Source organism: Marmota marmota, unplaced genomic scaffold, assembly GCF_001458135.2.
Source record: "Marmota marmota marmota unplaced genomic scaffold, marMar, whole genome shotgun sequence".
Lineage (NCBI taxonomy): Eukaryota > Metazoa > Chordata > Mammalia > Rodentia > Sciuridae > Marmota > Marmota marmota.
Window position 1 is genome coordinate 14,149,505 of NW_026000168.1, and position 23,656 is coordinate 14,173,160.

The following is a 23,656-nucleotide window of genomic DNA, read 5'->3' on the forward strand; positions in this document are numbered from 1 at the left end:
CACAAAAGGTAAATGCCTGGATGTTTAATATAGCACTCTGTATATTATGGAAAATTAGAAACAGTTCAAACATCCACTTGCAGAGAATTGATAGAAGAGAATACTTTGGCATAATTTAAGGAGGAGTAGATCTGTACATATTTATACAAAGATGTTTAAAATATTGCTTAAATTTTAAAAGCAGGTTATAGAACCAGTGAGGTTACTTTTTTCTTGGGAGCTACTCAAGAATTTCATTTCTGCTTTTTGTTCTTAGAATGTTGTTGTTTTTTAAAAAATTATTTATTTATTACTTATATGTGACAGTGGAATGCATCACAATTCTTTTTTTACTTTTTTAGTTGTAAATGGATACAATATCTTTATTTTATTTATTAATTTTTTTATGTGGTGCTAAGGATCGAACCCAGTGCCTCACACATGGGAGGCAAGTGCTCAACCACTGAGCTACAACCCCAGCCCCGAATGCATTACAATTCTTATTTCACATATATAGGACAATTTTTCATATCTCTGGTTGTATACACAGTGTATTCACACCAATTTGCGTCTTCATACCTGCACTTTGGATGATAATGTCCATCACATTCCACCATCATTAATAACCCCGTGTCCCCTCCCTTCTGCTCCAACCCCTCTGTCCTACCTAGAGTTTGTCTATTCCTCCCATGCTCCCGCTCTCTATCCCACTATGAATCAGTCTCTTTATATCAAAGAAAACATTCAGCATTTGTTTTTTTGGGATTGGCTAATTTCACTTAGCATTATCTTCTCTAACTCCATTTACCTGCAAATGCCTAGAATATTGGTGTTTTCACATTTGTTATATATGGACCTTTATTTTATTCATTTATTTATATGCAGTGCTGAGAATCAAACCCAGTGCCTCACACATTCTAGGCAAGCACTCTACCACTGAGTCACAACCCCCAGCCCAACAAATTAATTATAAGTAATTTAATATTGATGCAGCCATGCAGGGGGCGGTTATTGAGCATATCAGAATTAAGTGTTATGTTTCCTTTTTTTTTTTTTTAATGTTTTTTGGTTGTTGATAGACCTTTACTTTTTTTTTTTTTTTTTTTTTTTTTTAATATGTGGTGTTGAGGTTCGAACCCAGTGCCTCACACATGCTAGGCAAGCGCTCTGCCACTGAGCCACAACCCCAGCCCAGCGTTACGTTTCTTTACTGCTGTTTTCTTTGCCACTTGATCTGCCAAGAATCACAGAGCATGTGTGGTCAGATTCTTCTGTATTTTGAAGAATTTTTTTCCCCTTTGCCTTCATTGTTTATACAAATTTCCAGGAGACCAGTTAGCAGTGAGCTTTTTCGAAACAGCATAAGAGATTTAGAAAAGAATTTGTTTTTGACTCTTACACTGGTAAACCGTGGAGTGGGTTAGGGTTTCTGGGTGGAAAAAATCTGCTCAGTTATAGAAACACATTTTATGGTTTTTATTTTTTTCCCCTTCATGGTTATAAAAATGCAGTACTTGGCACATAGGCAAACCTAAAGAGTTTTCAAATTGCCTACCCTCTCCTACTTTGGATAGAAGAAACATCTTAAAATAGCAATTAACATAGTTTTTACATGCATAGTAGTTATTTCATGTTTGTTGAATGAATGAAGGAAGGAAGGATTTTTTTTTTTTTTTTTTTTAAGAAAATCATTCTTTTATTTTTTTCAACATGGCAAATCTGTTCTCTATAAACCCTATATGAAAGGCTGAAGTGGACAAATCCACACAGCACACAAGGAAAACACACAGAGCTAATGCATTTTCAACTGGGAACCAGTGGTTTCCAGTTCTGAGTTAAGTGTACAGTCACCTGAAGGGCTCTTTAATTTCAAAAAGAAAAATAATTGCATTAAAACAATGTAAAGGAAAGATGAATTTTAAAAGGCAAATCTACATAATGTAAACTCAAGGTGCCAGGCACAGTGGCGCAGCCTATAATCCCAGTAACTAGGGAGACTGAGACAGAAAGGTCACAAGTTCAAGGCCAGCCTCAGCAATTTAGCAAGACCCTATTTCAGAATAAAAAATAAAGAGAGCTAGGAATGTAGCTCATTGGCAAAGTATCCCTGGGTTCAATCCACAGTACCACAAACAAAAAACAGCAACAACAATTCAAAGTTACCTAAGGAGAGCCAGGAATTTTAAGTTTATCTAACAGCACCAAGAAATAAAAACAATTAGTTTTAATTCAGATATTATCAAAGGTAAGTAGTAATTGCTTTAGTAAAGTTTAAACATAAAAATCGTCTTAACTTTCTTACAAGTTAAATCTTTTTTTTTTTACACATGCTAATAAGCAAATGCCCTCCTACTGACCTGCACCCCCAACCCCACAAGTTAATCTTTTTCTATTCTCTTTCTTCATCCATAAAATAATGAATTATACTCAAAACTCTCAAACTCTGGAAGCCTTTGCCTAAACTTGTGAAAGTATAATGGATATTAATGCCCTATGAATGTACATAATCACCTTTGTAAGTAAAAGTGATCTTCATTTCAGGGTTTGAAAACAAAAAAGGTTTAAATTCAGAGGCAACCAAGTGTAGAGAGGTATGAGGGTTCTCTTCCTACCTAGTGGGGTACATTCCTGGTAAGAAGTCTCCAAAGGGGCTGGAGTTGTGGCTCAGTGGTAGAGCACTTGCCTAGCACGTGTGAGGCCCCGGGCTCAATCATCAGCACTACATAAAAATAAATGAATAAAATAAAGCTATTGCGTCCATCTCAAAGCATACTCTGAGCCTAAGAACACAGGATGTGTATTCTTAGCTTGTTAACAATTTTAAAAAACTAAATTCTTCAAGAGAATCATCTGTATTTGATAATTAGAAGATTTCTTCCTGATTCTTGTTAAGCATACAAAGAGTCTAAGCATTATTGATTAGTTTAGCAGTAAATATTTAAAATCATAGTATTTAGTTCTATTACTTGTACATAGTCTTAACACTACCAGCATTCCCCCGTCTCTTCCAAGTACTACTATGTATGACGTAGTCTCCGTGATATTCATTACAAATGAAATTTTTCATTGAGGAAGAAATTCTTACTATGGAATAAAGTGAGTTTTTATTTTAATTGACTTTTAATTATATTCTATGCTAGTAAACTCCAGAGTTTTTATAGACCTTGGTTTATTATGCAAGCCCAGTAGCCCCTAGAGTATAATTCAAGCAAAGAAACCAAAGGATAAACTGTTTGTATAGGAGAGAAGAGGTGGGAGGCAACAAAAAAATGTATATTGGCTCTACCTTACTAAGTCATGATGCTTCTTTGGACTCTTAATGTTTACCCCAGTCATTGTTTTTTCTTCTTTTTCTCTTCAGCCCTGAACTCCTAGATCTTTCACCTGCATTCACTTGCATCAGATTGTAAGCCTAACTTAATATTATATCAGTTGCATGAACTTTTTTACTGCATCTCTTAATGCTTATTACCTTTCTCTCTCTTTTATGTCATTTTGTTTTGTTTTTGTTCTCATATTTCCCACATTGTCTGCTCTAGCAAAATTAAATTCATGCTATTGGAGAAGAGTAGAGTGAAAATCATTTTTAGCTATATTCAGGTTATGAGCAGCTCCTCTTTCTTCACACACTTAAAAGAGACAAAGCCATTTAAATTTTTATTTGCTACAAATGCTAGCCCATGTGCACATATGAGGCAGCCAGACTGTTATTCTTTTGTTGTACAGATGAGAAAACTGCGATGATAGACATTACATAAATTGCGTAAGACACTTGGAATAACACTTCTCCCAGGCTAAAAAGCTATATATTATGATACAACTGTGGAGTTTTTCCTACCTCCAAGTTCAGATTGAGCATATAGACTATATAATATGTGCACTTGCCACATATATTTATGTTTACTTCTCAAACAAGATATCATGTAGGTAAAAATGCAATTAAATATTTATTGCATTTTGAGCTGTGATTTTAAAATTGATGGTAAAAAAATCATCGTTCAGAAAAATTCCTAATATTCTTTCCCCATTCTCCTTTTTACTGTTTTACAAAATTATCCAAAAGAGGAACTGAAGTATTTAAGAAAATACTAAGCAGCATAGAAGTTATTTAAGAAAATATTCAGCTTTACATGTATAGCAGAATTTTGAATAATCAGGTTCAAAAATTTTTTTAATATTTATTTTTTAGTTGTAGTTGGACATAATCCCTTTATTTTATTTATTTATTTTTATGTGGTGCTGAGGATCGAACCCAGGGCCTCGCACATGCTAGGTGGGTGCTCTACCACTGAGCCACAATGTCAGCCTAGGTTCAAAAATTTAATCTTAAAATTAATGACTGCCTTTTGACCCCAGTTGAATTTTTTATGATTTTTTTTTCTTCATGAGGAAATTTTATTTATTTATTGGCCTATTCAAGATCTATTTTAAAGCTCTTATATGTATCTATTAATTTTGCTATTTAATAATCCCAGATATAGGGATAGTCCATTGGACTGAATGCATTTATTTCAGGACATGTCTTAGATGCTTGTATTATTGTTAAATCTCAATTTAAAGGCTGTTGGTTTCAGAAGTGAATTTTGGTTGGTTGTAGCTTCAGGCTACAATCAAAGTGAGATTTGCTACATGTAGGGTCTTTAAGAAGTAAGAAAAAAATGCCTTGTAACAATATAATGTGAAAAACCTTATATCAAAACTGGAAAACAGGCCTAGAAATGAGAATTCAAGGGAGGATTTTTGCTTACTCATTTATTTATTTTTTGCAGTTCAGGGCCTTGCATGCATTAGGCAAGTGTTTCTACTGGAGCTCCAGCCCTGGAGATTTTTTAATTGGGGATATTTTTTTAACTAAATTGTGGTTAACAAAATGAAAAAAAAAAATATTGACCTTCTTGTAAGATCAGAAGTGATATTGTAATATTGTTGCTCCTCAGTCATTGTGAATAGCATTGTGAGATGATGTTGCGTAATCAGCTTTTTGTGTCAACCTAAGCAAGAATACATTTTCTTCTTTTTCCTCTAATAAGATATTTAACGTTGAATTCCATATAATTTCAAATTTATGAAATGTACCTCTCTGATATCAGAATTAGTGTGTATATTTGTCTTTATTTTGAAATCTCATAATTGAGTGCTAGGTTTCAGTGGCACACTTTAGAGAAGCTACTACCTCCCAAAAGATTTTTCTTATGAGAGTGAGGACTGTTAAGTGTAAATTTTGTATGTAATAACCTTTCTGTTAATGTTTGACAAATTACAGCATATAAAAGTAAAAATGCTCAGTGTTTTGTTTTAAGTGAAAAGTAGATACATATTACAAAGCCAAAGGAATTAAAAAGAAAAGGACATTTTGAGAAATTACTTGTTCTTATAGATATGAAAAAATATTCACTTATGTTTCATCGGAGACTGCAATTGAGGAAGAGATTTGGCATTCTCATGGTTTATGGAGAGAGCTGATCAGAAATTGCTCCTTGGCTGAGTTGCTGTCTGCATAGGCTGTTAACAATTGTTTCTCTGGCAGCAGATCTTGTTCATCAGGATTGCATCATTTCTGGGATAATGGCCAAGGTCCACAGCCTCAGTACAAAGACTGTCTGAAGCATATGAGGCCTGTTCTTTTTCTGAAGCGGCACTCCTCTTCCTGCCAGTCCTCTTCACAGGATTACTGAAACAGACTTGTTCTGAATTTCTTTCATTGGATTGGCTGTTTATTGGACTCTTGTCTCCCAGCTGCTTCCGGCTCACCTGTCTGATGCAATTTTTCTTCTGAAATCTCTGTTGGAATTGTTGTTAAAACACTTTTGTTTGTCTTCTGTGAAGGTGACCAGACAGATTGTATTGGTCTTGGGCTTTCAGCAAATCTTATAGAAAAGAGACTACCATGATAATAAGGAAATTACTGGTCATTTCTGAACCCAATTAAAAAGACAGGGTAATTATCAACCACTTCTGGCATGTTCTATTTAACATTCTCTTCCCTAGAAGCTGCATGTAGATGGTAACTACTTAAAACAGTAGTCATTACTAGGACAGGCTAGCTCTGTTTATGAATCCAAGAACTTATTAGTGTTTATGCACTAATTATTAATTAACAGATAAGAAATTGAAATTCTGATGCATTAATTTTTCTGCTACTATACAATCATTTCTCTTTCCCCTCTTGTCCTTTCTCTTGTTTACTATTGCTAAAGGAGTCTACTTCTTCCTGAGTATGCTCTTAAAAGAATGATTTATTTAAAAAAATCAAATCCATAAAATATCAACATAAATAAAGTAAATTGCTCTATTGCTTGGTAACTGGAGTACAGTGAAAGCTTTTTTCATGTTTATGATAATTAGTATTTCAGGTTTTAATAACTCATTCTGGCTGTTAAACTTTATGTTTTGGAGAAAACACTGACATTTTAAGGAATACTGATCTTTGTCGCCACCGGCCCCCCCACCCCCAAAATCTGGCTCATCTATTTTCCTTCCCTTTGGGAATATTAATTAAAGCTCCATTTTTCAGCATGTTTCCATTATGGCATTCTTTACACATACAACTGACTCCCTTTTGTCACTCTTTTCTGTAGGATAGATGGAATGGAATGAGAGGAAAGTAAAGGATAATATGAACTTAAAACTTAATAGGTGGCCGCGCACAGTGGCACACACTTGTAATCCCAGGAGGCTGAGGCAGGATGATCATGAGTTCAAAACCAGCCTCAGCCAACAGCAAGGTGCTAAGCAACTGAGTGAGATCCTGTCTCTAAATAAAATACAAAATAGGGCTGGGGCTGGGGCTCAGTGGTCAAGTACCCTGAGTTCAATCCCCAGTACTTCTCTCACCACCCTACCCCTGCCCCCAAAAAAACTTAATAGGTGTTTTTAGTCTCTCATCTGGCTGGAGAGTAAATTTGACAGTTTTTTTTTTTTAAAGCTTCTTGAGTGGAATGGGTCAGCAGAGGAGAGAGACAATCCCTTGGGAAATGGGAGAGAATTCTAATTTGAAGGAAACAGAAAGATTAGCTAATGACATAATAAGTGTTTATCACTGCTTAAATACAGTTAATTTCCTTCACCGCCCTTTATTTAGTGTCTGGTTTTACAGGAAAATGGGTTATGCAGGTTAAAGGACAAAAAAATGTATTATTGGATAAAATGGATGGTAAACAAAACCAGAGGAAATGTTATACAGAAATGAAACAAAATTATCATTAATATGTCTGTAGAATTCCATTCTCTGTTCATTCATGTTATTTCTTCCTATGCTAATTTGTGTCTCAACTTTTTCTAGGTCTTCAGAGCTACTGGCAGATAATTTTGGGGGACTTCATATTCAGAGGTCTATATAAAGGTGACTGACCCAAATTATTAATTTGTTTTATTTCTTGCATGTAATGAATGCTGACATCATGATACAATAATGGTGTTTTTAATTTGCTCATGAAATATCTCTTGAACCTTCTTTATATGTCAGTTGGGTTTTGGCAATTAGAAATACGGTCTGATGAAATAGACAAAAATTCTTATCCACACAGTTTATGTTCTGGTAGTAAGAGACAGAGTAACAAGTAAAATGTATCTTGAAATTGTTCCACCTAGAGACAGTTAATTTTTAACTGCTCTCTCCAGTACACATCTCTAAATTATATGTTTATAGATTAATAATTGCTATGACTGCTGAGCTTGATAAACTACAGCAGGAGTCAGTTGTATTGGTATATAAAAACTAGAGTATTATTGCATCTAGATCATCTTTTAGAAGGCCTTCAGTGAGCTTTTTATCATTGTTATTATTATTTTTAGTGGTAGATGGGCACAGTGCCTTTATTTATTTATTTATTTGTATGTGGTGCTGAGGATCGAACCCAGTGTCTCACACATGCTAGGCAAGCACTCTACCACTGAGCTGCTACTTCGGTAGCCTCTTCAGTGAGTATTTTAATACCTGCATTTTACCTAATTAAATAGAGAAGGAACTGTTTTCAGTAGTTTTTTTTGTTTTGGTTCAGTTTAGTTTGGTTTCTTTTTGTTTCTTTCTTTTTTTTTTTTGGTACTAGAGATTGAACTCAGGGGCACTCTACCACTAAGCCCAACCCTGCTTTGTATTTTATTTAGAGACAAGGTCTCACTGAGTTGCTTAAGTGCTTTGATTTTTGCTCAAGCTGGCTTTGAACTCATGATCCTCCTGCCTCAGCCTCTCGAGCTGCTGGGATTACAGGCATGGCCCCCCATGCCCAGCTATTTTCATTGTTACATAAGATAAATTTGAAGTAGTTATCAGAATTTGAATTAAGCCTTGTTATTATGAAAGCATTATTTGGAATGAGTTGGTCAAGCTAGTGGAGGAAGGATCATATAAAACTAGACAAAAGGAAAATGAAAGAAATTCACTTAATGTTTTTTTTTATATATTTATTTTTTAGTTGTAGTTGGACATAATATCTTTATTTTATTTTTATGTGGTGCTGAGGATCGAACCCAGGGCCTTGCATGTGATAGGTGAGTATTCTACCGCTGAACCACAATCCCAGCCCCACTTAATGTTTTTTAAAGTTACTTATCACCTATCAGAAGTCACTGTGTTGGGGCTGGGGTTATGACTCAGTGGTAGATCACTTGCATAGCTCGTGCTAATAAATAAATAAAACAAAGGTATTGTGTCCAACTACAACTATATGTGTGTGTGTGTATTTTTTTTTTTTTTTTTTTTAAATCACTGTGTTAGGATTTCTTTAGGGAATGTAGAAATCATTATTTATTCCTGGAGGAAATATTAGGTGAATTAACCCTTTCTTTTAGTATGTCTCTTTAAAATTAATGTCAGAAAAAAACCTCTGTCTAGGTTTATAAATTGTCCCCCCCCCCTTTTTTTTTATAGGCATATGATAATAATGACTATGCCAGAGGGTCCCCCCCCCAAGTCGAGTTGAGTAACCCCTCCCTTTTTTTAATGTCGTTTTCAGAAAATATAACACGATTCAGATTCCTTTTAGTGGTCAAGGGGGGTGGTGCGATCATTATTAGACTCTATTCTGGTTATGTGGTAAGGCAATTTGGGGCCTTGCTTTTTTTTTTTTTTTTTTTTAGAATTATAACCAAACTGTGCCCTTTTGGTAAGTGGTCTCTGTTTTGACATTGCAGATTTCATTTCAGTTTCCCAGTGGCTTAGAGGATATGCAGCCATAATCTGTTTAGATGTGTAAGCCTGGCCCAAAGGCAAAAAGTAAATAAGTAACTTTTCTATTGTGAACCATAGGAAACAGTAGATAGAAAAACTTGACCTCCTTTGCATTTCAATTCCCAATCTAGCATTGTTATCTCCAGTTGGGTACATGTATATTGCAACACCTGGGGAGGCATGGATTCATTGGTGAGAGCCAGCTTTTTGATATCCTATGGGCCAGGGAAAACTTCTTGGTTTGTAGCTAACTATTCTAGCATTCTAAACTAATGGCTCAAAAGTAACGTTATCTTCATGTGTTCTGAAAAATCTTTACCTCATTCATAGTCAGATTTTGTATTCAGGTCAATCAAAATAAGATTTAGACATCTCAGATCAACTTACCATTGAAAATCTGAGTTAACCCCCTGGATTCATTCAGAGTCATGTACTTTTTATTCCTGTGTTTTGGGGGGTATTAATAATTGTTTAGCTTTTCTTCTTATTTGTCATGAATCGATATGTAGTCTTTTTTATAAAAATCCTTGTTAACCTTGATCTTCTACATTCACATTGACTTTCCTCCATAAAATGCTTCTGTGGTTTTGTCCTTTTAATTGTTTTATACATTGATATAAAGCCACTAATGTAAAATAGTACAAATTTCCCCTTTTGTACCATACTTCCAAATCTCTTACTATACTTTTTTTCCCTTTTTTCTCTTCAGAAGTTTGAAAATCTTTCTCCTCCCAAATTCCACTGGTTTGTGGTCACCAAGCCTTCAGTCCTTTTTCATACACAATTTTCTAATCTCTGTCATGAAACAATATTATTTGTAGTTATAGTTTTTTTGTGCTGCCCCTTGAGAGATGGACAGAAGATATATATACACACATACACACACTCTTTTTAAAACAATTTTAAGTTCTCAGCAAAACTGAACCAAAAGTATATAGATTTCCCATTTATTCTCTGCATTCATACATGCATAGCCTTCCCCATGGTTTATGTTTTTATTTATATCTAGCAGTGTATATTATCTTCCAAATACAGTCCTTAAGATAATTGTATCTTCCTCCCAAATTACAGTTAGAATAAAAATGGTTTGAAAGAAGGAAGAAAGTGTTCTGTGACGAAAGAATGCAGGAAGAAACAACTGTATCCAATCAAATACAAACAAGTTGATCTTTTCTATCTGTAAAACTTTGTTTATTTGTGGCGCACAGTTTAAGTGAAGACCTTGAATTTTTTATAGAGTTTATTTTATTTAAACTAGCGCATTTGTAATAACCATCCTGTTTCTTAAAACTTATTTGTTAGATCCTGCACTGCTGGGGGCCTTATCAAAACAATATAAAAATGTTTAATAGCATTTAGGGTAAATTTAATGAACTACCTAGTTACAAGATATTTTTCTTTCCTGTGGCAGGATTCCTCATGTCCATAACATGTTGGCCGAGGCTCTGGAGCTCACCCCCACTCTCAGAGTGGTCAGTCTCCATTAATTGGATCCCTTGATTTCCATTTTCTGCTGTGTTTGACGTCATGAGCATTGCAATCCCTCTGGGAGTCACCACACCAGATACATCCTACTCAGATATGGCTGCTGGATCAGAGTAAGTGCTACTTCCTAGATAATAGGTACACTACCAGTTTGTATGGAGACAGTTTTCTTATGGTAGTTAATAAGATCTATGTATTATTTTCTTAACCAAAGTGTATCCCACTATAAATGACATTAGACCTTGCCCTTTTCTCCCCTAGAAGCTGGAGGAAAAAGGAATTAGAAGGGGGAGGAAAGGAGCTTTTAGGGAAGGATTTGGGGGTGAATAATTAATAGAATCAAAGTTGCAAAGTAGTGATTGCATTTTCCTTGTTTTGATGGGTGGGGAAGATTGAAATAAAGTAGGTGTCACTACCTGCTTCCATAGAGTTAATGATTATTCTGATGGAAGGAGATAGGAGGTGTTCTTTCCAACTGATTTCCTTTGAAGGCCTCTTCCTATGTACTTCTCATTGTTCTAGAGTAAAGGGGCTGAAACTATGTGGGCATGTTGCTTAGACCTTCTGATTTTGGGGTAGAAAATATGGAAAGCAGTATCATCTGGGTGTTTTTTTTTGTTTTGTTTTGTTTTTTTTTTAAATAATATTCATTGCCTAGAAAGAGGACCTTCAAAATCAGTGGTACCAAACTTTTTTTTCAGCTAAGAGCAGCTTTAGGAATTCAGAGTTTGTCGAAAAGCCCAATCCCTAAAATAGACTCTCAGTTCTTGAAGAATTTAAATGCCAAATGACAATGAAGGTAGGCCTTCATTATACAACTTTATATCACAGTTTTAAAAATTTTAGTCTTTTGTATCCCTTCTCTTTTAAGTTGTCCAAGATTCCCCCTGCTCACAGATTCCCCTCTTGTCCTTTTACCTCCCTTGTACCCAATCTTCCTTGCTTACAGAAAGGAAGTGGAAGCCCCCTACCTTTCAAGACGAAGTGGCACTACACCAGGATGTGAAAGTCCAGCGAAAGAGACCCAAGGGGCCTAGGGGGCAGCACACCCCCAGAAGCCAAGTCTATTCCAGGCAGTACCAGGGATTAGGGTCTGGGCTGGAAAAATCCTGGTGTTTTGAATATGTTCAGGTCCAGTTCAGACTCTTGATCCCACAGCCACTTCTTGAGTGAGGTGGGTGTTGCTCTAATTCCCCTGTTTCTCTTGCCATTTTCACAGTTCCTGGGGATTCTTCCCCTTTCAGCAAAGCAACTGTACCAGAATTTTGGGTTAAATGGCATCCCTCATTAATAGTGGTTTTCTTCCTTAAAAACTGAGAATATTATTAAAGAGCATGTATATTTCTTCAAAGCCACTTATTGTTAACTTGTCCATTTACTGAGTTCCTTAACAAGGAAGAGTTAAGGGCTGGGGATGTGGCTCAGTGGAAGAGTGTGCTTGCCTAGCATGCACAAGACCCTGGGGTTCAATCCCCAGCTCCAGGGTGGGGGGTGGGAGGGAGAGGAAGATTTAAAATAAAGCTACCCTAAGAAGTAGTATATAATAATCTGGGGTAGTCTGGAATTGAAAGCAAATTTCAAGTCTATTCCCATATAAAAAGGATGAAGGAGGGTGGGGGACGGGAAAGAGTGGGTTGTGTTCCTTCTAGAGCTTTTTTAAATTTTTGTTTTCTTTTGGTTTTGGTTGTTGTTGTTGTTGTTGTTTGCATGCCAAAGAGATTAGTTATTCCATTATCTGAGACTTTCAATTTTATAATTATTTCCCCAAATAAGGCCCTGTCTGCATTAGTAGATAGCTCAGTTGTATATAGTGTTTGTAGTTTTTCATGAAGTCAGCTACTAACCTGCTACAATATAACAGACTGTATAAGTTAGACAGCATTGACATTTGTGAGAAATTTCAACAAAAAGGCTAAATCAGTAAGTTTAGAGTTAGTAGATAAGGAAAAGATGCAAAGCAGTTATTCTTACAACTGATATTTTCCCCAGAGTAAAAAGATAACTGCCTACAAATGTTGCTGGGGAATCCAGAGTGATTGCAGAAAAGAAAAATCTTCTGGTCTATATATTTGAATGCAGTGTCATGCACTAAGATTTTCTGAACATTTTCATCCATAATCTTCAGACAGGTTTCTGATACTATGGTCAGAATTGATGTCATACCTACCCCTTTTATAGGTTTACAAAGGAAGAGTACATCAATAATTACCTTTTTAATTATTCTGCTCAGTTTTAATAACACTTGTTAGTGTTTCACCATGTCTATCCCACTGTTCTATACACTCTCTAGGATTAAATCTGGTATTAAGTGCAACATAATACCAGAGTCAAAGACTAGACCTCACCTCATAAGTTTTAAATTTAATGGCAGCAATATATAGTACGTTGGGGCGGGAGTTGTTGTTGTTTTGTTTTGCTTTGTTTTTGAATATGTATAGGAGAACTTATAGATGTAACAAAAGATACAAAGGGTTTTTTTTAAATTTCCAGTTCTTCCAAAACAGAATTTCAGTCATTTTCTAAGAGGTGGCCTAATAGTGACAGGTTGCATATTATACTTTGAGTACTATTAATGGAGTATATCTGTTGTTAGCTTGGTTTCTATGTGTGTGCCCTACTGTTAAAACAAATCACTTACTGAAAAAGAAAGACTGCAGTTATGTTTGCATGAATTGGTTGGCCAATAAAAGAGATGCAATCCTAATAATCCAAACTTTTAATCTATATTTTAAAATACAGTTAAGAACTGATGTATATGTTAGGGAATGTTCTAGACAGTCCTACAGTTACCCATTAACATCTCACTCTGTATTTAAGCATTAACCAGTATGGAAAATGCAGTTTCTTCATCATATGAAATGAGTTTAAATTTTAGATTTGATATGCATGGCAATATATTAAATGCTATGCTTGACTAGAAAGTGTTGTGTGGTAGGATGGCCTGTTAACCTCCACAATATACATTTTATTTTTATTCCCTAGACTTGCACGTGAAGTGCATATGTTCATATTTACCCAGTTTGGAGATGGGTAAGATATAACCAACATAGCTCCATCTCCATGGCCATCTTTTATTTCATGCAACTTTCGTTTTTCCTGTCCCCCCCAAAAAAAATCCATTTCTAATGAACAGCTGTCATTTTTCACCCATGTGTTTAATAGTACAAAATCTCCTATATGAAATATGTACAACTCTATGGAATATTTGTTTGTCAAGTAATGTACCTAGTAAATTTACTGTGTATAAATTCATTACTCTCTTTTAACTGTCCATCATAGAACTAAATTCTATCTTCATTTTATTAATGCTTGTCTGCCTTTGGTTTCATTTAGGAAACCCCACCTGTTTCCTAATACTCAGAGCTGATTGCCTCTCAGTAAGCCATGTTCAGATCATCTTTTTCTCAAGAATACTGACCTGCATTCTTGATGTACCACACCCTGCCCCCAGTTCCCATCTTGCAGACACTGTTAAATAATAAAATGCATGCAGTTCACTAACAGAGAATACTTTCCTATGTCTAAAGTTCTTCTTCATCTAGAAATTACCTTTGCTGTTATTAATAAGATCCCTTCTCACAGTTTTGGAGCATAAAACTGGGTGAGTTGGATACATATCTCAGAATTTTCTTTTATCCCTCACTTCTCAACTGATGTGCCAAGTTGGACTGCATACTTCTTTTTTCCTGCCAAGTATTATATATTGTATATCCTGAGGCAGGAAAAATGTCTATTATTTGAAGCAAACGTTACACATTATTTTATTCCCTAAAAGTCCAATTGATCTCTGAGGTTGAGTTATTCTAGTCCTTGGAGTGTCTGTCTTGTGAATCTCTGTCCTAATTAATATAAATTATAGATTATCCATTTTCATCTCTGCTGAGTAATACAACTATGTTCCATAATTATTCCAATTTCCCCCAAATCTTACCAGGTAACAAGTTAAAACTGAGGTGTTTGTTTTTTTTCCCACAAATATTATTTTATCCTTGGCTACCTGTGCCTTTTTATTATCAAGTAAAGGCTTACACTAAATTTCTAAATTTGAATACATTCAAAATTCAATAATAATAACAAATTGTGCTTGAATCGTTTATTTTTCACTCAATCAGAAAGATCCTAAACCAGGTTTCTCACTAAACCTGGTTAATAAAGGTCTCAAATAATTTCTTTAAAGGTAAAATGTTATCCTTGTTTCCAAAAAGACATAATAGAGAGGGTGTAGGTTTTGGAGTCAGGCACTGTTTTCAGTCCTAGCTCTGTCAACATATGATCTTGGGGAAGCCATGTTACTCTAACCTTCTCAACTTCCTCTTCTACAAAAACGGGGTGCTGTTCACCAATTTAGTGGTTGCAGAATTTAAAAGGAATCAACAAGTATAAAGCAAATGTTAGGCAAATTACAAAATAGTTTATACAACTGTTATTATTTGTCACCGGTCTAATGTAACTTATGAGTTTAGATTTAATTATTTTGAAGTCCTAGGGTATTGCCATGCAGCTGTTAAATAATTGTGTTCTTTATATGCTTGCATGTCATTGGTGAATGAGAAATTATTACTCTAATATGTGAAAGGTGTTTGGGGGTTCTTCAAGATGAGAGGTGTGATAAATATAAGATGCCATTGTTTTTACCTGTACTTTCTTCAGGGTATCCTGTCTTGGTAGTGAATGGAAGAGGGCCTGGTCCCTGGGGCAGTGCAGAAGGCACTTTCATCATCTCACTCACTGCAAATGTCATGTGAGGTTTCATGGAAGTATTAAGAGATCCAATTAAGAAGAATAGTTCTGAGTCTAAACCAGCCCAGAGTGGCTTCTCTAGGGGAAACTCCCCGCTCAGCTGGTACGTTTGTGTTTGTCATTAGGGACACCTTGTATCCCAGGTGCCTACCTTGAGACATCTGCCTATACTGGCTTCATGTTACACACAAATTCACATTCAGTAACACTCCTACTGTTATTTATAGGCTTAGTTATGTTAATCAAATTGTTTCACTGAGTTCTCTCTCTTATTCTAGTGGCTGGTGGTTGTGGAAAGAGGAGGGGTTAGAATGGGAAGTTAACTATTAGTTTAAGGGAAGATTAGGTGTTATGCTATCATGCATTGCTTTTCGCCTTTGTGCAGCCCTGAATCTGTGGAGGCTAGTCCAGCAGTTAATGAGAAGAGCGTGTATTCCACTCATAATTATGGGACCACTCAGAGGCATGGGTGTCGAGGACTGCCTTATGCTGTGAGTATGCATTTGTTTCTCTCCAGAGCAGTGATCTTCCTGGAGTGTAATCCATTCTTACACATTGTGACTTTCTTGAAATGTTTATATGCAGCATGACGAAGTTGCCCCTTTTGCACTTCCCTGCCTCCAGCGGACGTCTAGCCCTGCATCATTGTTCTTGTTTTTATGTCCCAGTTGACCTTGGCATTTTGTTTTATCACTTTCCTGGTTGAAGCCAAAAAACGAAGGGTACTACTTTCTTCTTTCTTTCCATATGTACCATACTTTAGGGGAGAGAGGGGCCAGTGTTTGGACACTGTTGATTTAAAAAATCTTATTTTCAGGATCATAATTACGGAGCCCCTCCTCCTCCGACACCTCCTGCTTCTCCCCCTGTCCAGACGATCATCCCTCGTTCTGACCTGAATGGCCTGCCGTCGCCCGTAGAGGAACGCTGTGGAGACAGCCCGAACTCTGAAGGAGAGACTGTTCCTACCTGGTGTCCTTGTGGTCTTTCTCAGGATGGCTTCCTTCTCAACTGTGACAAGTGCAGGTAAGATCCTGTTCCATCTAAATTCAAGCCTGGGTTGCTGGGATTAGGGTTTCTTATTAGTAGGGAAAAGCTCAAAGTATTCTTTCTTGTGTTTGTTAATGTAGATGATTCCTTAGTGCTCCTTGGCTCGAATTCTCTGCACTAGGTGAGAATTGCTGACAACAAGGAATGAGAGATTGATGTTAAAGCTATTGAATTTGATATGAAATTTAATGTCCTGGAAACATTTGGTAGGTGGGAGGGAGGGGGTAGTCTATGCAGAGACTCTTCTCCCATGTGTGCTATGATGTGCTGCATGCTGTTGGAAGGACTACTTTAAGTTTATTTTCCCTCTTTAGGGGAATGAGCAGGGGGAAGGTTATTAGACTTCATCGGCGGAAGCAGGACAACATATCAGGTGAGCAGAAGATGGGTTGTGCCCATGTTTGACATGTAAATATTCTGTGATTTCAATGTTCTCTCAGTAATCCTCTCAGTAATTTGTGTGGTGCTCAGCTCTTTTTGTGGAAAGAGGCACAAGTATTCTCAAAACTACTATATAATGCTATCATGGAAACGACATTAAGTCCTATAGAGATCAGAGTTATTTCCTGTGAACATCCCCCACCCCCAAAAAAAGTCTTTTTCTTTCCTTTTTTTTTTTGATTGTCCCATCTTAAATTATTACCAATTGAGGCAATGGAGCTTGGAGACTATATTCAATCTCCCTTTTTATTCAAAGGGAGAAATAGGTTTAATATAGAACAGAGTGTATATGCTTAAAGCCAGTGACATAGAGAGGATCTTATTTTCATGTTCCTTTACAAATGATAGAGTACATACCTAAGAAATAAACTATTGTTAGTACACCTCTAAGGCTTGTGGTATCTGAAATGTGAAATCATCTTTTTTCAGGTGGGGATAGCAGTGCAACAGAAAGCTGGGATGAGGAGCTTTCTCCTTCCACTGTGTTGTATACAGCAACACAGCACACACCTACAAGCATCACCTTAACTGTTAGAAGAACCAAACCCAAGAAACGGAAAAAGAGTCCAGAAAAGGGTCGTGCAGCACCAAAGACGAAGAAAATCAAGGTATGGGTGGTGAAAATATTCTAAATAGAAATATTTCCAAGGTAGCTCAAATTTTGGAGCAAAAAATGCACCAAAATACTCTTAAGTAATTTGATATAAGTGTTAGAGGGCCACTTTTGCTCTGCTTACAAAAAATCAGATAATCTGTGTTATGTACATATAGACCAACCTCTCTCCTACCACATCATACCATCACCACTGGCTCAAATCGTGTTCTACACCAACACCCATCCCAGGTATGAAATTCCAGCCTTACCTGGCACAAGCCCATACGTATTGCAGCCTTGAAGCTAGGCTTCCACTATCCTTATAATATCCCTGACTTCCAGCCCCAAAGGAGTCTGAAATTCTTGTCCTTTTTACATGCCCACCTCATGTCATTGGGTTGATGGGTTTTCCTCATTTAAAAAAAAAAAACACAAAACTAAATTCAGAAAACATCTCTTGAATGGTCTAGTCTTCCTCAGTGTTGTGGTCACTTTCCTATATTCTCAAGTAAAAAGCTTCCAGGAGAAATCTCTTCTGTTTTGCTTGCTTTCTTCCCCATCACAGCAACTTTGTTGCTCATAGGTTACTTGCTCACCCCTTGTTAAGGGGATTGGTCTTTGTTTCCTTCTTAATTTCAAAACTGGTAAATCTGCAACTTAAGGTTTTTTTATTGACTTTTTCTCTTAGTGTCGGGTGCATATAGGATTTAAATGGTGCATGTTCTTCCCTGTTAGTTTCCTAGCTCCACAATAGAAATTATCAGAATTAGTTTCAGAGTTCATTGGCTGTGAGCTATACCCCTATTCTTGAAAATACTTTTGGGAATTCCGTGGTATTTGTTAGGTACAGAAAAGGGGGCAGAATAGAACACTAGTTTGTGCTTTAGTTTTAGTCTCAAATAGGTTTAACTGTCATTCTTGGTACCAAGTTTTGTTTTGTTCTACTTGTTTTCCTCTTTGGGATAGGCATTTCGAGAGGGATCCCGGAAGTCCTTGCGGATGAAGGTAAGGGGTAATCTTCCCTGATGCTGTGTTTTACTTCACTGTGATCTTGCATTTTGGTCAGCTTCTTTTCCTGACATCGATGGTCTGGGAATCTTGGAGTCTGCTTTTCATTAGTTTGTAATTGTTGCCATTCAGTTTTCATAGAGCTTTTCTCCAAAGTAGATTTTCTTGGCCATTTTCTGAAATATTTTCTCTTTCTGTAATTAGCCTTCATTTATTAGTTTTTCATTAGCTGCTTTGCTGGGGGGTAAGTGACATTTTGCCGAACAAAATGAGGCTGGTGTATTTTGTCACTGTGCTTGGACTGAATTTCAGGAGTGAGATTTTGTGGTAATGATAGAGGATTTCTTGTGCTCCCACCCTGGCACCAAGTAGGCTTAATCACCAGTTGGATGAATAACTTGTCATTAGCAGCAAAGTTATATTGTTGATAGTTGATCCTGTTGGAATGACTTACTGTTGAACTGCTTCTTCTTGGCTTATCTGTTTGGAAAGGACTCATGTGATGCTAGTGTTGCTTTTCTTTATTTATCAAGTAAAAGAACTTACGTGATTTCATAAAAAGGTTGGAGGACAGAAATTATGTACAGTGTTTCAGAGGACTTTTAGGTACTGGTTGACAAAAAGTTTGCTATCTAGATACTGTCTAGTATCTTCTTTTATCTATCCGATATGGCTTCAAAGGATTTGTTAGAATCAAGTTCTAGTTTAATTCTATTAGTATTCATATCCCTAGATGTATATATTATATAAAAGCAGGATTTTTCCGATTGGCAGTTATATAGCATAAATATTAAAGTCCTAAGATAAGCTTCATTAGAATTACTTTAATTCATGTGTAAATTAAACAATATGATTGATGTTATATCAAAAGTTACAGATAGGGCTGAGGTTGTGGCTCAGTGGTAGTGCACTTGTCTGGCGTGTGTGAGGCCCTGGCTTCGAACCTCAGCACCACATAAACGTATAATAAAGATATTGTGTCCACCTAATACTAAAAAATAAATATTTTTTAAAAATAAAATAAATAAAATAAAGGTATTGTGTCCATCTACAATTAAAAAACATGTTAAACAAAATTACAGGTGACATTTATCTAAAGTTCTAAGGCCTCAGCTTGTAGAGATGGGAGAGGACTTAGCCACAGACTGTCAGAAACCTGAAATGTGGTTTGAGATACAACTTAAAATCATTATTTGCTTGCTTAGACTTACCTCCTAAAAGGAGCCAAATTTGTTTTAACTCATTTTTCATTTACTAAGAAGGGATCTTAAATAGATACTTGGGGCAAACATATCCCTAGTCCCTGCTGCAGAGCTCTTTTCTCTTTGTCAGCCAGTTACTGTAATTCACCTTCAGAGACTTAAAACCTTTTGAAAACTGTTGCCTGGCTCACTCAGAAAAGTAGATATAAGTCCCAAATTTTGTTTACAAAAAAACAGTTTCAGGAGGTTTACATCTCCAAAGACAAGTTAAAATTTCAACAGAAAAACAGTTCCGGTGTTTTGATTGTTATCTTATAATTCTGAGTTACAAATTTTGTGCTCAGAATTAATTGACTTCATCAAAGTTCCAGGTAGACAGATGCCGTAGGAGGGGGAAATTTTTATCATTTGGGTTTTTAATCTGAAAGTCAAGAGCTTTCGTAGTGGAGACTTAGTGTCTGTTTGATGCTGTTGACTTTTCAGATTAAGTAATTCTGTGTTGTAGAAGGGACTATTTTTCACATTGTATGACATTTAGCAGCACCCCAGCATCTACCTAGTAGGTGCAGTAAAACAAACAGACATGCACACAAAGAATCGTAATAATCAAAAATGTGTTTAGTGTTGCTGAATGTCTCCAGAGAGCAAATTGCCCCAGTTAAGAACTACTTAAGAGAGTCGGCTTAATGAACAACAGTTAATACTGTAGCAGAGGCTTTCAAAATACAGTAAGTTACAAGTTGTAAGTTTAGTGATTGATACTGAATGCTTAATCTGGAAATATTTTCTGGGCATCCTTAATCCCCAATCTTACGCAGCCTTAAGTCAAGTTTCCCATCATTCTTGCTCAGCTGCTACTAATAATGTCAAGTAGGTGATACTTCTGTTCACAGTGTGTTGGCTTTAGGTGTTTCTTTTTTAGTTGTTTATTGTTTGATCTTTTGGACCCTAGTGAAAATTATAGAAAACCATGGAGTTTTTGTGACTTATTTTTACATTTTCCTGTTTCTTGTGGAAAGTCCGTCAACAGCAGTGTTACAAAAGTGGCCAAGGGAAGCAGTTGTTATAGTAGACATCAGTGTGTTCTGTACCATGCATGGAAAGTATATTTAATTTTGTTATGCCTGTTTTGGGAAGTTTAGTGTGGACATAGGTTTTCATGTAGCTTTAGTCACTACAGTATCTTTTCCTTCTAATCACCACTAGCATGGCATCATCACTATCAGTGTGTTTGTTTTCTGTCAGCACCTCAAATCTTAAACACCATGGACAAGAACATGTTTCATACTTAAGCTGTGTCTCTATAGTTCAGGTTTATATACACAGTTCAAGATCTGTTGCTGAAAAGTAATAATCTTTTCTTAGTACTGTCACCATAGAAAGCAATGATTTTCCTAGAGGACTATGGGAAAGTACCTTCCTCTCAAGACTTTTTTTTTTTTTTAATAGTCCCCCTACCCAATTCCCTCCTCTCACTTCTCCTTTTCAGACTATTTAGAATGTGACTATATAAATTGTTTAGAGTATTAGAAAGGTATATTACAAAATAACTTTTTCTATGGGTGGTAGCATGGTGATTGATTGATTGGGATCACAAGTATATTTAGTATGAACAGTTCTTAATTGTATAATGAAAACATTAAGTGACATACAGACAAAATCATTCTTCTGGAGATAATAAAACAAACCAGTTTGGGCTATCACACTAGCACAGATAAATGTTCAATAAGATTCAAAATTTAAGCATTTTGATAGTTTGCAGTGTCTGTACTGTTCCTTTTTATAAAGATTTTCTTATGAACTTGATGTAATTCTTTTCATAAGATAAATGCAATTTTTGAGACTTAAAAATGGTCATAAAATAAGTGATGGCCTGCAACTGTGATTTAGACTAATTTTTTTAAGTGGGGAAACCTCACAACTCATTGTGAATAAGACTTTGATAAAAGCCAGATCCTCTGACTCCCAGTCCATTTTTATTTTATGCCACACCACCTACCAAGTGAATTTTTTTTTTTTTTTTTGAAACTCAGCCTGTCCACCCCCACCCACCCTGGTACATTTTTATGCATGGACTATACTAACCTACCTGACCTTTGTTCTCTGCAGAATTCTCCCTCTGAAGCACAGAATTTAGATGAGAATACAACTGAGGGCTGGGAAAATCGGATAAGACTATGGACTGATCAGTATGAAGAAGCTTTCACTAATCAGTACAGTGCAGATGTACAGAACGCCCTTGAACAACATCTACATTCTAGCAAGGAATTTGTGGGCAAACCTGCTATTTTAGACACTATTAATAAGACCGAATTGGCCTGTAATAATACAGTTATAGGTTCCCAAATGCAGGTAAGGAACAAAGGGTTAATTAAAGAAGTAGAGATTTTTTAGAAATCTCAGGAAAAGGCATGGATTGCAAATTCTTTCTTCTAAATGTAAAAAGTTTAGAATAACAAATTAGCCAACTGTATTTTTAACAAACAAAAAAAAAAAACAGGTTATATTTACTGGAAACTATCTGGATACATATTTTTAAATTATCTTTATTAATCAAAAATAAATCAGGATAGGAAATTTTACACAGCCCTAGGAATTATGTAAGATTTATAGAAAGCTAACCCTCATTCTTATTTTAGAGAAAGAATCACTAAAATCTTAATCGTGGGTATTTCTTTGATCTTTTCTTCCCTTTTCTGGGTAGCAGGTTCATTAGGTGGGGCATTTTTCCTAGAAAATTTGAGCTTATATCAAATTCAAAACTTTGTCTACTAATCTGCTGTTGCTATTTTGTTTAATGTTAATACTCTGGTTTTATTTAGTTACAGCTGGGAAGAGTCACTCGGGTTCAAAAGCACCGTAAAATCCTGAGGGCTGCAAGAGATTTGGCTTTGGATACTCTTATAATAGAGTACCGCGGGAAAGTCATGTTACGGCAACAATTTGAGGTCAATGGGCATTTCTTCAAAAAGTAAGAACATGGTTTGTTGAGCATTGAGGGCTAACATGGTTCTGGCTGACCAGTATTGATATAAAACTCTTCCTGGTTGATAGGTTGCTTTTGGGAAAAAGAACAATTCAAATAAGTTTGTGCCTGTTTGCTATTTGTAGTGAAGTGCAAATAAATCTGCAAATTGTTTAATGTATAAAGTGGTGATGACTCCTTTCCAAGTCCAACATTCCTTGCTTTGTGCTTGTACTTTAATCAAAAGCAGACAAGCATGTGATGTTTTCCAAGTTTAGGCATTGCAAAGGACTGCTGCTTCTTCTGTCAGCATATGCTTCATATTTAGAGTCATGGGGTGGCCTTTTTATTTTGTGTTGAGAATTACAGGAATTTTAATTATATCCCTAGACCATATCCCTTTGTGCTCTTCTACTCAAAATTCAATGGTGTAGAGATGTGTGTGGATGCCCGTACTTTCGGTAATGATGCTCGCTTCATCAGAAGATCATGTACACCAAATGCAGAGGTAAGATATCTGTAACAACTTCCATTTGAATGGAACCACCAAAGGACAAGTTTACTGAAGAAGCATTCTGAAAATCACCCAGATAAAGGTCTGTAGCTAATAGTTGTAATCTTTAATTGTATGTAAAAGATGAAAAACAAAAGTAATACTGCTTTGACATTGGTGGGATTGGGGCAAGGAATGGATTTTCTTAAAGCAGGAGAATGAGAAAAAGTAAGTTAGGGTTTCCTAAGAAGAAAAAGGTAGACTGGATAGATAAGAAATTAGTTTGATTATGTTGAAGTGGTCACGTGGGGGAAGATATCATTAGGATCAGCTAAGCTATTTGGTTTCACTTTTATAGATTTGAGAAAACAGTGTTGTAAGATTCTGGATATTTCTTGAATTCATTACTCAGTGCAACCAGATCAAATGCATCAAGAAAATCCACAGAGCTTAATTTATAGGATGAGGAATTTTAATTGTCTGGTGGAACCAGAAACAACTTTAAAATAAGAAACACGCCCCCCCCCCC

At 36.0% G+C, this 23,656-nt stretch overlaps 1 protein-coding gene across 18 annotated transcripts in view; it reads left to right on the forward strand.

Moving 5' to 3' along the window:
• The window catches only part of Setd5 (SET domain containing 5), a 75,894-nt gene that overhangs the window by 20,456 nt on the left and 31,782 nt on the right, over positions 1 to 23,656 (forward strand). For 2 of the 18 annotated variants that reach the window (XM_048787065.1, XM_048787072.1), the window contains exons 1-9: positions 13,616 to 15,476; positions 15,759 to 15,864; positions 16,191 to 16,399; positions 16,738 to 16,796; positions 17,294 to 17,472; positions 18,426 to 18,464; positions 21,779 to 22,021; positions 22,492 to 22,640; positions 23,025 to 23,142. In XM_048787065.1, the coding sequence (XP_048643022.1) occupies positions 15,385 to 15,476; positions 15,759 to 15,864; positions 16,191 to 16,399; positions 16,738 to 16,796; positions 17,294 to 17,472; positions 18,426 to 18,464; positions 21,779 to 22,021; positions 22,492 to 22,640; positions 23,025 to 23,142 (1,194 nt within the window). In that variant the 5' untranslated portion in view covers positions 13,616 to 15,384. Of the gene's footprint in view, positions 1 to 7,261; positions 7,322 to 10,559; positions 10,747 to 11,582; positions 11,808 to 13,615; positions 15,477 to 15,758; positions 15,865 to 15,958; positions 16,096 to 16,190; positions 16,400 to 16,503; positions 16,545 to 16,737; positions 16,797 to 17,293; positions 17,473 to 18,425; positions 18,465 to 21,778; positions 22,022 to 22,491; positions 22,641 to 23,024; positions 23,143 to 23,656 lie in introns of those variants that run through there. The other 16 variants (XM_048787064.1, XM_048787068.1, XM_015494981.2 and 13 more) reach the window with 15 other exon arrangements.